The sequence below is a fragment of the Apis laboriosa genome, unplaced genomic scaffold, assembly GCF_014066325.1.
Source record: "Apis laboriosa isolate Shangri-la unplaced genomic scaffold, ASM1406632v1 scaffold40_cov151, whole genome shotgun sequence".
NCBI classification, from domain to species: Eukaryota; Metazoa; Arthropoda; class Insecta; order Hymenoptera; family Apidae; genus Apis; species Apis laboriosa.
Genome location: NW_025223180.1, coordinates 3,896,862 through 3,912,456, shown reverse-complemented (window position 1 = coordinate 3,912,456; position 15,595 = coordinate 3,896,862). Strand labels below are relative to the sequence as shown.

At 41.1% G+C, this 15,595-nt stretch overlaps 1 protein-coding gene across 3 annotated transcripts in view; it reads right to left on the bottom strand.

The window, feature by feature from the left end:
* LOC122715946 (plexin-A4) overlaps positions 1-15,595 on the bottom strand; it is a 275,970-nt gene that overhangs the window by 72,342 nt on the left and 188,033 nt on the right. For all 3 annotated transcript variants that reach the window (XM_043938548.1, XM_043938549.1, XM_043938547.1), the window contains one exon: positions 12,203-12,385. In XM_043938548.1, coding sequence (XP_043794483.1) covers positions 12,203-12,385 — 183 coding nt within the window. The remainder of the gene's footprint in view (positions 1-12,202; positions 12,386-15,595) is intronic.

Genomic DNA, 15,595 nt, shown 5'->3' with positions numbered 1-15,595 from the left:
CCGATCTTCCCCGATCATTTTTCCCCACTCCGATAATACACCCGTCCCCATTATATAACGGTCCGTTATTATTATTATTATTATTATTATTATCATCATCGTTTCGATCGATGTCGGTTGATGAATCGCTTATCAGTTTATTCGATGGATCGTTCTAATCGAATCGAAGCGGAATCGGATATGATCGAGGAAACGCGTTTTCGAAAATCTTCTTTCGCGCGATCCGTCCGTCTATCCATCTATCGATCGATCGATTACGATAATTATTAAATCGAGATTTCCACGTGGTGATTATTAATATCGTAATATCCGTGCATCGTCGCTCGTTTGACGGACGCGCGAATTAATCCACGGGCATCGTGCTTCCTCGATTTTCACCCTTACGCCGATGGATCAATTCTCTGTCGTCCACTGATAGTTTCACCATATTTCCACGAATTTTCGATCTGGTTTAACACGGTTTGCGGAACGATCGATGGGAAAAAATATTTCGGGACGAGAAAAGGTTGTCGAGTATTCTCTAATTATTTTCGATCTACGTGTTGGTAGATCTTTTGTGCCAGAATATTTAGATAGGATATTAAGACGTTGAGACGTGTCTGTTTGGACAGGAGGGAGGGAATGAAGAGCACTTTTGGAGAGCTGGAAGAAGAAGAAGAAGAAGAAGAAGACAGTTCGGAAGGCAGGGTGCTTGAAATTATGACGCGAATGAAACAGCGTTTGATGCGCCCACCCAACACGAAAAACGAGTAATCGTTTTTCGTATCGAGTTTAAGAGATATAAAAAGTAGAACGAGTTCGATAAACCGTGATCAATTGTTATCGTTGGTAGAAAAAAAGATTCGTATCAAACTTTTGCGCGATTTCGAATAAAATTTATACGAATATCAATTCAATCTTTTACACGTTATTCGTATACGTACAATGATCTATGATTCAAGATCATTCAAAGTCACCAACGATCAATTACAAGGTTTTAATTTATTGAAATTGATCTCTACGAAACAATTTTTTTCTTATCGTCGCGATATCTAAGATATCTAAGATGCTTCAAAACAGAAAAAAAAAAATAAATAAATAACAAAATAACAAACCATGGGAAAAGTTGATTAAACTCGCGCTCGAATCGGGCTGAAACGTAAAGTGAAAGGCGAAAGGGGTTAAAGTTTACAGTAGTGGCTCGCGTTTCCTTTGTTTCACGGGTAAAGAGATATTCCGGTGGTTTCATTTGTGCCCCGTTTCCTTCAATCTTTGCACAGAAGGAGGAGGGAGGGGGGGGGAGAGAGAGAGAGAGAGAGAGAGATAGGGTGGGCACATTCCATCGTTTCTCGCCAACTTTTATACACAGTCACGCGGAACGATGAAATATTCAGTCGCGCACGCTCGACTTACAGCGGACCTCGTTAAGAATAGAATCTTTATTTCCATAAAATTCATAAGGGTTGCCGGTTCAACTTCGCCGTCTCTCCCCTTTTTCGTTCCTCTTCTCCACGCGAGGAAAAAGTTGGATCACGAACCGACCGCGAAAACAAACACTTTCGCGGCGTGGAAAGTCGAGAAGGAAGAGAGAGAAAGAGAGAAAGGGAGAGACACTTCGTGGGGGGGGGGGGGAGGGTGAACTTTTCAAGTGAACTTTCCACAGCTTTGATTCTATATAAGTTTATGGTAATGGAAGGGAGAGGAAGAGGACCAAAAACCCTCGAATATTTCATCTCGTTTAACTTTTCGTTGGTCGGAGCGAAATAATCTATAGAGAGATATCAATCTTTTAATTCTGATTTTACTCGTTATATTAATAATAAAATTTCGATGGATACACTTCTATTGGATGTAATTGTAACGATTCTTAAAAATCGACTGTCCGTATTCATTGACGATGAAATTTAAAATTTCGTCAACGAACGGAGTCGATCGGAGTCGAGTAGTTTAATATTTCATCATCAAACGTATGCAAACGTACGAGTCGCGTAAGATTGAAAGGATACCGTTATAGTATATCTGGTTTCATTTCCATAATAATGGATCTATTCATCGTATCGTTGTACGAGAATTTTTGGTCATCCGGCAAACACGAATCCGAACGTTGATCCGGTGTATTCATTTGATTTAACACTTTATGATTACTTCCTATTTTCGAAAAGTGAATATTTCAATGAAAAATACAATTCAATTCTAGAGCGGATTGGATTCCGGCTAATCTATCCTATCACCGATTCATCGTATCCATGAAAAATAAAACGAACGATCATTTATGGAATGTGATCAATGCTTTTGAATCGATACGCAATTCGCAATCTCGTTATCTTTTCAAACATATCTGTTACCATATATTAATCATCCTGTGATTATTTCCCTGATCAATTTCTACATTCATTTTTTCCTTTAATTCGCAACCTTTAACATCTTTACATCCTTTAACATCTTTATATCCGATAAAACGCACAAATTTGCGTTCATTTCTTTCTTATACAAATTAATCCTTTTTCTATCGATTGATCAATCATCCCCATAATAATAATTTCCCTCGTCGTCCCTTTTTTCACCATTCATAATCCCCCCAAAAAATTCACGCGAAAAACAAACCCACGAACCGAGTTTCCGCCGAGTTTTCGATACAAATTTATCAGTTCCTTCTGAAAAAGGGGGTTGGATCACCCTCACCGTTCCGTTTCCATTTCCGGAAACACGAAGCCCATTCCCGGCATCCTTTGTGCCTTCTATCAACCATACCCCTCTCTCTTCCCCCCTCGCCCCTCTCTCCTCTTTTCCCTTTCGCAACGGATCTGGTCTGAAGGGCGGATCGGTTCAATCCGATCGCGAAATCTCTCGCATTGTTCGATATCGAAACGCACGTGCGTGCAACACGGTGCGCCGCTTAATTATCCACGGTTAACGAAGGGCCGCGGTTCGCCAGCGGATCGATAGCTCGATCGATTCCCTCTTTGCCGTGCACACCGTGTAAGACGCGCATTAATTAAGAGATCGGCGGAAGACGCGGCGGCAATTAGGCAATCGCGATAGACGCGCGGGAACCCGCTTTGTGGATCCTTAATTGAATAGGATTATAGCGAGGAGTAACTAAACTGTCTGTCATCTCTTGATTGCATCTTCTCGTTGTTGTCGTCTTTGGAGGGAAGTACGGAAGTGTTTGTTTATTTTTTTTCTATTTTTTCGTGGTTTTGCTCGTCAATCGGTGGTTTTCGGATAAATATTGAACGATTTTAGTTAGTTATCTTAGAAGATCGATCTTTATTTCGATCATTTTCCGAGTAGATTCCTCGAAAAATAAATAATCATCCCGTTTATTCTTTTGAGGATAATGTTTATAAGTTCAATAGTGTAAATTTGTTTTATTTTCTTAACGCAGGAAATAGGATTAAATAATACGGGATCCTCGAAATATTCTGGAGTTTGTCCATTAGAAAATATGTCATCCCTCAAATTCATGAATTACTCATGAAAGCGATTTCTCTAAAAAAATATTCTATCGTTAAGAGATATTCGAAACTCTCGATTCAATATTTCCCTTAGCTACCACGGAGTTCAGCAGTGTTTCAACTATCGGTTGATTTACTCGCACGTATTGGTTCGAAAACGAAGCCGACCGTCGACCGGTTCCCGCGGTCGGATCACACGACAATCGGAGAAATAATCGGAAGGGGGCAAGCATCGCCCGAAGACGTTTAAATACCTCGGGGATAACCTTTCCTGACCTCGAGCCTCGATCGTGTACGCGTGCAACGGTCTCTCGATCATTAATTAATACCTTCCGGGACGGGGCGAGTCATGAATCAAAGACGTGGCGTGGCGTGGCGAACGGCGTGGCGCTTCTTTGCGCCTGTTTTCCCTTCGCCCTTTCCCTCCCGTTCCCGATCGACAATGATAAACAGCTCGTTGTGGGATCCTTATCAATCATCCTGACCAGTTATCATGGCCAATTAACGCGCTGGAAATCTAGGAAGAACGAGCGATCTTCTCGGGGGATGTAGGATAGGGAGTTTTAATTTCCTTGAATGGAGAAAATTGGAGAAATCTTCGATCAAAACTTATCTTTAGAAAGTATCGGAAGAAACGAGTTGACGAGAGTGTTGCTTTAAGATTATACTCCTAAATTCCTTGATTTTGCAAAAATATAATAAGAATGAATCTGTAAGTGATACTTTGATCTTGAATATTTGAATTGGACTTGAATTTGTGAGTTTAACAACACTGTGTGTATGTGTATCGCTTTTTTCTTGGACGTGACAGAATAGTAAATAGCGATTTTAAATTTAGAATACTTTCAATAGGAGAATGAGAAAAAAGCTGGTTCGTAACTATAAGAAAAGGGTAAAAGGTTTTGTTGTTATTATATTGTTCTTATTTCTTGGTAATTGAATATTGACAATAACAAATTTCGAACATTGGAAATTAGAACGGATACGGACGCCATCAACTGTGTTTGTCATGTAAATTAACTGCACGATGCTTGTTCAGCATTCCTCCCAGAAGGACTGACTAGGGAAATCTGTATATATATATATATATGTCGAAGTGTCCAGGACTGGGTTGCATCGAAGGCGACGATACAATCAGGAAGAGCAATATCGATATGGGTTACGATATCGATGCGCCAGTTCGCGACGAGGCTTCAACGGGTTAGGAAACTATAACGAGATAGACGGGAAGGTGTCGACAAATAATGTAACTTCGTTACGTGTTTGTCCCATAACGTGATCAAGTGAACCAATCGTTATGGGCGACGAGAATTTCGTCGACGTGATTTATAAAAGAAACTCGGAATTCTACATTTTTTCCCATCCTGATAAAATATTTCTCAAAAAGGAAACAAAAATATCCCCGATCAATCTGCATTTCTATCATAACTTTCCCTATATTTTACAATATACACCAAATTCAATCTAATATCTATTCCAATACTTCTACGATTTAACGTGCTCAATCTCAAATCTACTTTATTATTATTTTTTTTTCCACAATTCTCACCAACTCGATACTTACAAATCTCAAATTTAATACTCCCGTAATTCCACATCTACATTCGAAATCTACTCCAATATTTTTACAATTTATCCGCACACAAACTCGGCATTTAACATTTTTGTACGATTCTCAGTGCAATCAATCCTCTACATCCTTCCTCCCGTTAATCAAATCAAATTTAAATCTTCGTTCTGACGTCGACTAATTCAGAAGTATATAACCAACTCGGATATTCGAAAACTCCTAATTCCAGGGAAAACACAACCCTCTAAAACCCTCAATCTCGAAAGTCACTCCCGACCAAAACTCGGCTAAAATCCCCTCTTTAAACGCGATACCTCGACTCGTATATACCTGCTACTCCACCCTCGCCCCCCTCCGACCTCTCTCATCCAACCGTCCCTATCCAAGGAAAACGCGGGCCGAGAACCATCTCGGGATCTTGAAGGGTTATCGAAACTCGGATACCGAATTACGTTGCTGACCGTTCCACGCTGCGAAATACCTTTGAAATATTCATCGAGGAAGAGTTTGCCAGGCGATAAGCGCCACCCGCTATAAAACTAACGGAGATCGGTTACAATAAATATCCGTTTTAAACGTTTCGCTATCGGAAGGAGCGTGGCGGAATCGACGGGAGCCACGCGAGAACCGTGTCCCAGCCAGGGGGATCGCGCAAAGCACCCGGCCTTCTCTCCAAGATTACTTAAAAATCGTCGGCCGTAAATCCGCCGATAAACTCGACTCTTCGCTCGAGAGCGAAGGACGTGGAAATTCCGCGCCATGAAACAGGCGTTTGTTGTTTTCCTTTTTTTTCTTTTTTTTTTCTTTTTTTGGAATAGGCAGTAGAGCGAACGTGGGGGTTAATTGAACGGGAATCAGGGAACGGTTGAGGTTCAATTACTCGCGACACTGACGAATTTTAATGCGGCGAAATTGATTGGCGGCGATGATGACGAATCGAGGAGTTTGTGCGAAATATTTTTTCATTGCATGGATTTCTTTATTACGGTGGAATTATGGTGGTTTTTGGACGAAGTTTTCAATTCTCTCTCTCTTTTTTTTAATAATTAATTAATTATTTTTTCACGCATTAATATGCACGTCCAGTCCATTAGATTTCATTTACAACCATGTAAAATTAATATCGCGTTAGTTGAGTTACACGGTAATTATAGTAATATAGATACATTATCCCGAAGTAATTATACAAATTGCGTATTTATAAAGCAAATATATTAATTGCTATCCAATATAATATAAATCTTTTATTACGCTTCGCGATTGGATAAAGGTAATTTTAAAAAAAAACTTTCTCCTTCAAAATTATTATTACACTAATGCTAGTCAAAATTTCAACTCCAACTTCGATAGCGCTTATCGATATTAAAAAAAAAAAAAAAAAAAAAAAATGATAGAAATAACTCCTGTAAACCACCACAACAACATCCTGCTAGAAAATTACTTGCACCGAATTTTACACACCGCGCGAACGTTTCGCGAACATTCGTGAAACTTCAAACCTCCTTTTCCTCCTCCCTCGCCCCCTCCCCTAGACACCTTCGACTTTCCAGCTCGATCAATACGATTGAGCCTTTACTCCCGCTTCCGAGAGGTTAATCGGTGTTAGATACAAACGCGGCTATGACAGGAGAATCGTGGCGGGGAACGAAACGAAAGGCGTTCGCCGTGAAATCGCGGTTACTTAGCGCGGATATCGGCGAGCTGTCGACGTTCAGAGCGTCGAATATTTAAAGCGGGATCGTTGGAAAGGCCGTGGGCGATGGACGAATGCTCGTTCCGCACGCGCGTTCGTTGTAAACGTAACGTTAAATTTTAACGAATTGCAACGGACGGTGTTAGGAGAGATAATACGCTTCCTCAAGGCGGAAGTGTAATACTTTATTATCATGATCGTTCTTCGTCTTGATTTTTCTATATAAATTGTGTTTATAGATCTCTTGATCTCTCTTTCGAGCCTCCAAAATGTAGACTCGATATGAGAATGAGGGATAATATATAATTTAAACCAAGATCCGAAAGAAGAAATAGAAAGAATCCGGACAAAGATTGGAAATAAGAGAAGAGTCAAGTTGCAAGTTTTTTTTTGATTCTAATTGATTTATCATCTCTTTTCATGATAGTTCGTAATTAAGTTAGATTCGAAAGAAGAAGAAGATTATTGAGAAGGTTATGAGACCTCGAAAAAGTTGGGGAGAAAATTACTTTTCCAATTTTAATTGATTTATCATCGGTCTTCGAGGTATATTATAGTAAAGTTAACTTCTTAGAGAGGGACGATTATTGGCAATCGGGACTAAGAAAGTTGAATAAATCGGCGGTTAAAAATTACGATCGCGATTTTAATTGATCTATCATTATTCTCCGAGTTAATTTCGAGGAAGGAAAGACGATTATTGCGAGTAGAAAATACGGAAAGTTTGTGGCGGATTTATCCGCCCGTGTAATCGTAAATTCATTTTATTAACGTTATTAACGGTTCGACAGAAATTTTGGCATCTTCCTTCATTTCTCGCTTTCTTTCCTCTTTCCCTTCAATCTTTCAATCCGTTTCTTCTTAACCCGTATCTCTTCGTATTTTATATTATCCTATTATTTTCCCTACCAAATGTTTGTACCAATTTTTTCGCTACTTTCTTTCGACACCTTTCCTATCTCATTCTTCGTTCCATCGCGCGAAATATCTGTCGTTCTTTCTTCCTTTTTTCCTGTTCTCCAACCATTTATATCATCCTACCTATCCTCCTCTCATCGTGTTCCATTTTCATCGCGCTCATGCTCGAATTAATTAGAGAGAGAGAGAGAGAGAGAGAGAGAGAGAGATCTTGTTCGAATGGTCTTATCAATTAGAAAGTTACCGGGGGACGTTATTTATATTAAGGATGGCGAAACGTCCCGAGTAAAATGCTCCTATGTTGCGCGATAAAGTAGCAAAGTAATAAGTAGGAAAGTTTCCGCGGAGAATGAAAATCTAATTAAAAAACTTCCCTTCGGTCCCCGTGGAATTTATATTATAAGAAGCTGCGAGTATTGTCAAAAAAGGAAAAAAAAAAAAAAACAATCAAAAAAAAAAAAGAGAGAGAAAAAAAAAAATTTCTTTTTTTAAATACACGTTACGGTATTGGGTCTAATTGGGTCAAAGTTTATTCGTTTTGGCATGGTATAATTGTATCTGATCTGATCGCGAGCATAAGGGTGTTCTAATTAGAACGTTTACCGCAAATTTTGCTTCGAAGGAGAACGAGTCTTCACGCTCCGGCGATCGAAACGATTGCAACATAATTGCCGGTTTAAATGATATGAAAATCATTTTGTTGCCGACGTGTTCTGTGTACTTTAACAACTGGAACACAATCTCCGTTTAATAATTCTGGATAGGAAAATTCCAACATCGTAACGTATCAACAAACGTGCAAGTTAATTGCCGAAGAGGATTAACTGACCCATTATCTTTAATATTCTCAATACCCAAAAATCCTCACCAACTTTTCAAATCCTTTCCTTTTCCGATTTACAGAATAATTTAATAAAAATTCTACGAAAAAAAAAAAAATCTCTTCAAATCGATTCATTCTACAAAAGAAAATTGAAACGAAGAAAGGATGAGAAGAGAGATAAATTCCGTCCATAATTCGAAGGAAAAGCAAAGGAATAATCGGAGAAATATTCATCCCGGACAAATCTCCTGCGGGGGGGGGAGCTAATTGCGTCGAGTGGAAGGAGATCAAAAGCGAGACGAGTTGAAAACCGACCGACCCCTTCAAAATCTTAACCTCTCGAAATTTAATACACGCTCCATGGTCGAAACCATCGATCGAAAGATGGTTACGCGCGCGTGGATAAATTTTTAATAGGTCGGATCGCGCGCGCGGGAGGGAGGGACTCTTTTGGCCGAGTCTCCAACGATCCCCCAGCACCACCCCGTGGTGGCCTAACGATCCCATTCTCAATGGAGGAGAGCCACGGTGGGTGCTCCTTTCAACGAATTTACACGGCGTATTTGCGCTCGTTCGCGCTCGTACCGCTTGTTTGAGTTTCGCGTTTGCACACGGATAATTATAATCGAAGGCAGCGGTGGCGATTCCGCGGCCGCCATCCAGAGAGGCCCCGCTTTAATTAATCACGATGAATAACGGTGGAGGCCGCGCCAAAACTTCGTTAACTTGCAAATTTTCCCTCCCCCGCAAATGCTCCTCCAGAATAAATCCCCTCCCTTTGATTTTCCGCCGCCCGATTTCGCATGATTTTCTTTCCGGGGACAAAAATCCCCCGCTTGAATCGCCGCCTCGATTTAACGAGATCGGCAAGGCAGGGAAGAAAGTTAATTAGTCGGTAAAACGCGATCGGGGAGGATGGTCGATTATCGGAGGAGAGTTTTGTTTATCGGCTCGTGGGCGTTGCACGATCACGAAATTCGTCTTGCTTTTTATGTTAATCGGGTGATTATTTTTTTAACACGTTTCTTTACAGCTTTTCTTCTTCTTTTTTTTTCTTCTTCTTATATTATTGGACGTCTTGATACACGACGTATAAATACCGACGGTGGTTAATAACCCGGTTTTACATAATAGAATAGGTTATTGGGGTGGTTAATTTGCGCGTTCGATTATTTAAACACCGGATAATTTCAGAGGATTTCGTAATAAACGTAATTACGGCGGGGCAAAATTTAAAACGAAAATTCTGAATTAACGACGACTTGGACGTGGAATCTATTCTTTAAACGTTCGATGGAAACAAACGCGGAGAGGAGCACGAAACCCAGAGCCTGGTTATCATAATATCTTCCAGCGTAAACTCAAAGAGAGAAAGAGAGAGAGAGGGGACTTGATCATCGACCGTTCAGCACGAGGAGATTGCAGAACAAATTGAAGAAGGCTTCGGCCCGGTAATTGTGATTAATTGGAAGAAATCCACGTCGTGATTTTCCTAGAAATTCAACGTGGTGGAACGATAGCTGGGAGAGGTAACGCCAGATCCATAATCTCACGATCGTTGCAACAGCGTTTCTTCTTCATCCGCGCCGTTTCGAATCACCTTGCGCCTAGGACAAGGCCCAACTTCTGAAGCGAGATTGCGGAACAAATCATCGAGAATTCAGCCCCGGCGAACGTGATTAACCTTTACGCCACTAAGAGGTGACTATAGCCCCTTGTCATTAAGGCCTGGTAAGGAGGAGATCACGTGAGATCATCGAGATTTATAAGATGGATCTTGTTTCGCCTTTCGTTGGCGAATGATTAAACGATGATTTCGAATCGACTTCGAATCAAAAACTCGTTCGTTATTTAACTATTCGTCGTGTAACTATTTCTAATTAATTCGATTGATCTTGAACGAGTACTTCGAAAGTAATCCGTTGATCCTGATAAGATTTTTTGTTACGATGATAAACTAAAAAATTCTAATCTATCCAATCTATTGTTTACCTTTCAGAATAGATGTAGATACATTTTATTTAATTCGTCGCAAAGGAATATTCGCATAGGCCATCCGCGAACGATTTGAATAAACCATTGCTTCGAATGTACGCACTTTTATTTGCGTCGAAGATGTGTTTAGAGCGTGCGTTCTAAAAAAAAAAAACAATCTAAACAATCATTCCCAAAGCGGGATAAATAACAAAGAATATGTATATATTCAAAATGAATATCTCTAAAGCATTTTTTTTCCTCTCGCAAAATCCTTCTCCTTCCTTCCTTCCTTATCAACCACCGAATCACAAGAATCGTGTAACGAAATAAAGCAGCCAGAGACGCTTTTGAGGGGAGTTAGAGAGAACCGGAAGAAATCGGAGAGGATTTAGCAAGGATAATCGTGATTAATCACGACAGATTCGAGAGGGCTAGATATTCCTGGAAACCGCATCCACGATAACGATCAACACCAACTCTTCCTATATTTATTTTTCCACCACGGATCGTCCCCACGACATTTCCCTCCCCCTCGTGTCCGTTTCCAAACGAATTTCCCCCTCCCTCCCCTTTCTTCTCCCACGCTCCATCGCGCCAATTACTCGCGCGTGTTCGATCGCGCCGATTAATCGCGCGATATTAATTCTCGACGACGATGGAACGAGCGTGGACGACGCGTTTGGACGACGATCGGGAGGGAAGTTGCTCGTGCGAGAGGCGCGTAATTTCCACGATCGTGATTCGATGGGCCGCCCTCGATAGAGTTTCGCCGCTCTGTTCGAAGTTCGCGAGACGGTCCACGGGAACTCCATTAGGTTCGTTAAGCGTTAACGCTTCGCGGCCAACGATATTCCGTAATGGCTACCTTCGAGCCGGGGCTAATGGAACGCGGATAGCAGAAAGCGGATTTCGCTGTAACCCCGATTCTGTCGTTCGCATTAATATCTATTGTGATTACTTTCGCCGCAGCCGGCGAATTCCGGATTAATTATTGCGCCGAAAGAGAGCAAGAGGCAAGAGAGAGAGAGAGAGAGAGAGAGAGAGAGAGAGAGAGAGAGAGAGAGAGAGAGAGAGAGAGAGAGAGAGAGAGNAGAGAGAGAGAGAGGAAGAGAGACTTGGAAATGGAATGGGGAGAGGGGTCCCTTCCGCGATTACGGTTATTTCGTTGCCTCGGTTGCTTCCATTCCGAAGCTGATCGGCTTGTTAAGGATATTTCGGTTGAGGTTCAGTCTGAGTCTCTCTATTTGGATATTTGAAATTTAATTTTCACGTATTCTTTCGTATTTTTGTGCGCATGCAGGTTGGGAAGATTGTCATGAGTAACGTGTGCTTTCAGCGTTTCTACTAAATCTGGTGTTTTCTTTACGAAAGGATGAATTTAGAAGACAAGAAAAAAAATTATCTAACGAAATAAATAAATAAATAAATCTTCCATCATTTACAAGAAAAATATTTCTCATATCCATATTCATGCCATAATAATAATAGCGACTCTCCGCATTGAAAAAGTGTTTACAAAACGAGGCATTCGTGCCAGGAATATCAAGCTTCGAGGGAAAAATAGAACGCACGTGTATGTATCCGAGCAAGACAGAGACAGAGAGAGAAAGAGAAAGAAGAAAAAAGAAATGCGAAAATGTTAAAAATTAGATCGCGGAGAATACGCAACGAGCGGAGAGGATACAAGGTTGGGTTAATGAAACAGAGAGAGAGAGAGAGAGAGAGAGAATTCGAGCCTCTTGCTCTTCTTCGATCGGAGGAGATAAAGAGTATCGTGCACTCACCTTCTTCAGATGACCCTCGTTCGTGCCCACGAAGACGACCGTGTAGTCCCCGGTCGAGGTGGCGGCAACAGCCGTCAAATGCGTATCGAAAGTGAGCACGGGGGTCCCCTCCATCGGGTCCTCGCCCCCAAGAGGCGTGTTCACGTCCAGACCGCAGAAATCCTCGCCGATCGTTTGCAGTTTCTGTAATCAAACGGGGAAAACGAAATCGTCGGTTAGTCGGGTAGTTCGGTTCAGATCGTCCGGGTGAAAATTGAGAGAATTTCAACCGCTTACGAACTATCGGATTCCGGGCAGACTTTTACGGGGAGATGTGTACGAACGAATTTGGGAAGGGAATATATGAAAATTGGACGCAACTCGAATATTTGGAGATTTGGAGATGTTCGATAATTTTCAATTCTAAATTTTCTAAATATCTAAAAAAGAATATTGAAATATTGAAATTTCGAAATATAGTTGGATTATCGCGCGGAACGAAATTTGACTTGATTAAGAAATTTGGAAATATTTGAATTTGGATGTATCCGAAATTATTGGACATTTGTACTATATTCAGATGTTGAAAGTTTGAATGTTGGTGCAACGTTATTGCACATGACAATTCGTTATAATTTGAGATTTAGCGTACTGTTTATACAGTTTTCGATTAATCAACTTGTCTGTGAATCTTTCCACCATGGAACAGGTATATTAATAATAATTACAGAATATTGTTATACCGTTGGTGAACGATGAAACCGGTGTACAGCTATTAACGGTAATGCGCACTGTTTACACGCGACAAATAACGCGAGTAATGATGCTCGTTGCGACACGCGTTTCTTATTTTAAATTTGAATTAATTCACGTGCATGCAGGATGGTTGGATGTGCAACGTTACGCAACGTGAATATTTAAAATTTGTATCAGCTATGCTCGTGCATATTTAAACAAACTCTCGCAGTTCGCGCAAATATCACAGTTTTACTTTTATATTAGAGCGTTTTAGCAAGGGACGATGAAAATAAACCCTTTCGTCGATGATATCGATTATCGATTTTCAAAGTTTTTGTTTGGATATCGCCACTCTTCCGAGTTGCCGACATGTCAACGGCTATTAAAAACCGGCAAGAAACTTCGAGTTTACCAAGTTTTAATTAAGATCCAAAGCCTTCCTTCCCACTCATGAATATCTAAATCGAGAAGTAAATGAGTATACATATAAACTGAAAATCGCGAAAGCTGGAAAAGAGTCACGTCTCTCTGTCGCCAACTTTGATTCATTAAAATTAACGTTAGATAATTTTAAGGATAAAGTTCGAGAAATTTTTCTTAACGAATTTAAAGCAAAAATAATTTCGATAATTTATGAACACGAATATATTTCATATATCGGCTATTATCGCAATCCTTTAAGCACTTGGTAAGCTCATTACAGTTTCGTAAATTCCCAACAGTTAATCCATCGCGAATCTGAATCTGAAATTCCGAATAGTAATCCTAAATACATATCTCTTCGAATACTGGCGAATCGAACACTCGAAAAAGAAAATTTACCATTCTTGAAAATATTGAAAACGAATCATTGTACGCGAAATTTAACGATATTCAAAGGGTATCCACAAATTTTCCCACCACTCGAAACAGTATTACGAACTTACCCATTCATCGTCTCGAACGCCTCGTTTCGCAAGATTATCAATCCTCCTAATCAATTTTCCCACATTAACCAAATCCAAACCGCAAATCAAGCGGCATAAACCGCAGATTAGGTTCCGCGTTCCTCAGGAATAGAGACATCGTGTACACATAAATACCCTTTCCGCTCGCGCCCTCTTATCTCCTTCATCCAAGTAACCTCGTGCCAAGGTTAAACCTCGAGATGATAAGGTCACGGCGCCCATCGTGCGAATACTCTCTCCCTCCCTCGCCTTTTCATCCCGATGCGTTTCTCTCGAAACAGCTACCTTCACAGACACCGAATTCGCCGTCATTTCCAGATTTTCATTGCGAGAGAAGAAGAGAGAGAGAGAGAGAAAAGGTTATCACGGGTTATCTCGCGCGAAACCACGAAAAGTATCCAACGCTGGTGAAATATCTCGGGGAGGCGAGCGCGCGATAAATTATCGCCGCGTCCGCAATTAATTCTTGCGGCTGAGAGGCGATTAATCGCGTCGCACACCACACCAGATGCGATACTTTATTGCCCTTCTGCCGAACCTTCCTCCTTGCTCGCGTTTGCACGCCGCTTCCGGTTCCTTTCCTTGCTCCTCGCGGAATCGCCACCGTATCCGCGGATTTCTTGCGGGAATCCACTCGCGATGACGTTGATTCGATTGAATAATTGCGATTAATTTCGTGGAAACGGATGCTTTGGGACTTTGCTTCTTTTTTTTATTCGTCACGTGATCGTTGCATTAAAATAGAAACTCGAAATCTCTCCTTGACCCTTCCTCTTCTCGGGTAAATGTTTCAATCGATAATTAAGAAAATGTTAGATGACATTCTATCGAGAATCGAACGGAGAAAATTTCGTTCTCCTTTTAGGAATTGTAGCGTGGAATTAATGAGAGTCAAACGGTAACCGGGATTCGGTTGATTCAGGAGAAACTCTTCACAGAAGGATCGTTTTACGAATGGCGGGCAAAACCAGGCAAGGGGGATGCTAACCTTTCCCCCTCACACGCACAAATGTCCGCACACGTGCGAAAACGTAGGTACACGAAGCAGGAGGAGAGGTCAATACGTCGGGGGAAAACCTCGGTTTCGGCCACTCGCGAGTCGGCTCTATTTACATTCCAGGAAGCTTTCGCCACCCTGTACACACTGCACCGTGCAATTATTTGCGTTCCTGGTGCTAATACGCCGCCGATGTTACGCCGGAAAGGGTATACACGCTTTCCTTTCGAAACACGGGGCTCCGTCTTCCACCACCGCGCCGTGGACGCCTCCTCCTCTCGCTTTCGTTAGAAAAGAGACAGGGCCGAAAAGGAACAATGGTTATGGCAAAACAACGAAGCACAAGCCGTTGCTCCATTGAAAACGCGACTAATGCGGCCATCAAGACTAAATGGTGGCTCGTTACCAGGCGTTCTTTTCTCCACCCTCCTCTTCACTCCTCTCCCCCTTATTTCATCTTTAAGCTCGTCTTAAGGTCGTGCAACGGTACAACAATACCTGAACCAGCTTCGATATACGTATCGATAATTATCGTTTTACGTTAATAGCACATTATCTGATCACATTATCTGATTATAAAGGAAAATTTCAAGGATATATATGTTTAGAATTATCAAGAATTGTTCTCGGCTTATTATTTTTTTGCTTATGATCACTTGTGTATTAAACAATTACTTGTGTATTACACAACGATTCGATAACGTATGCCGTATGAAAAATGAAAAATAACTT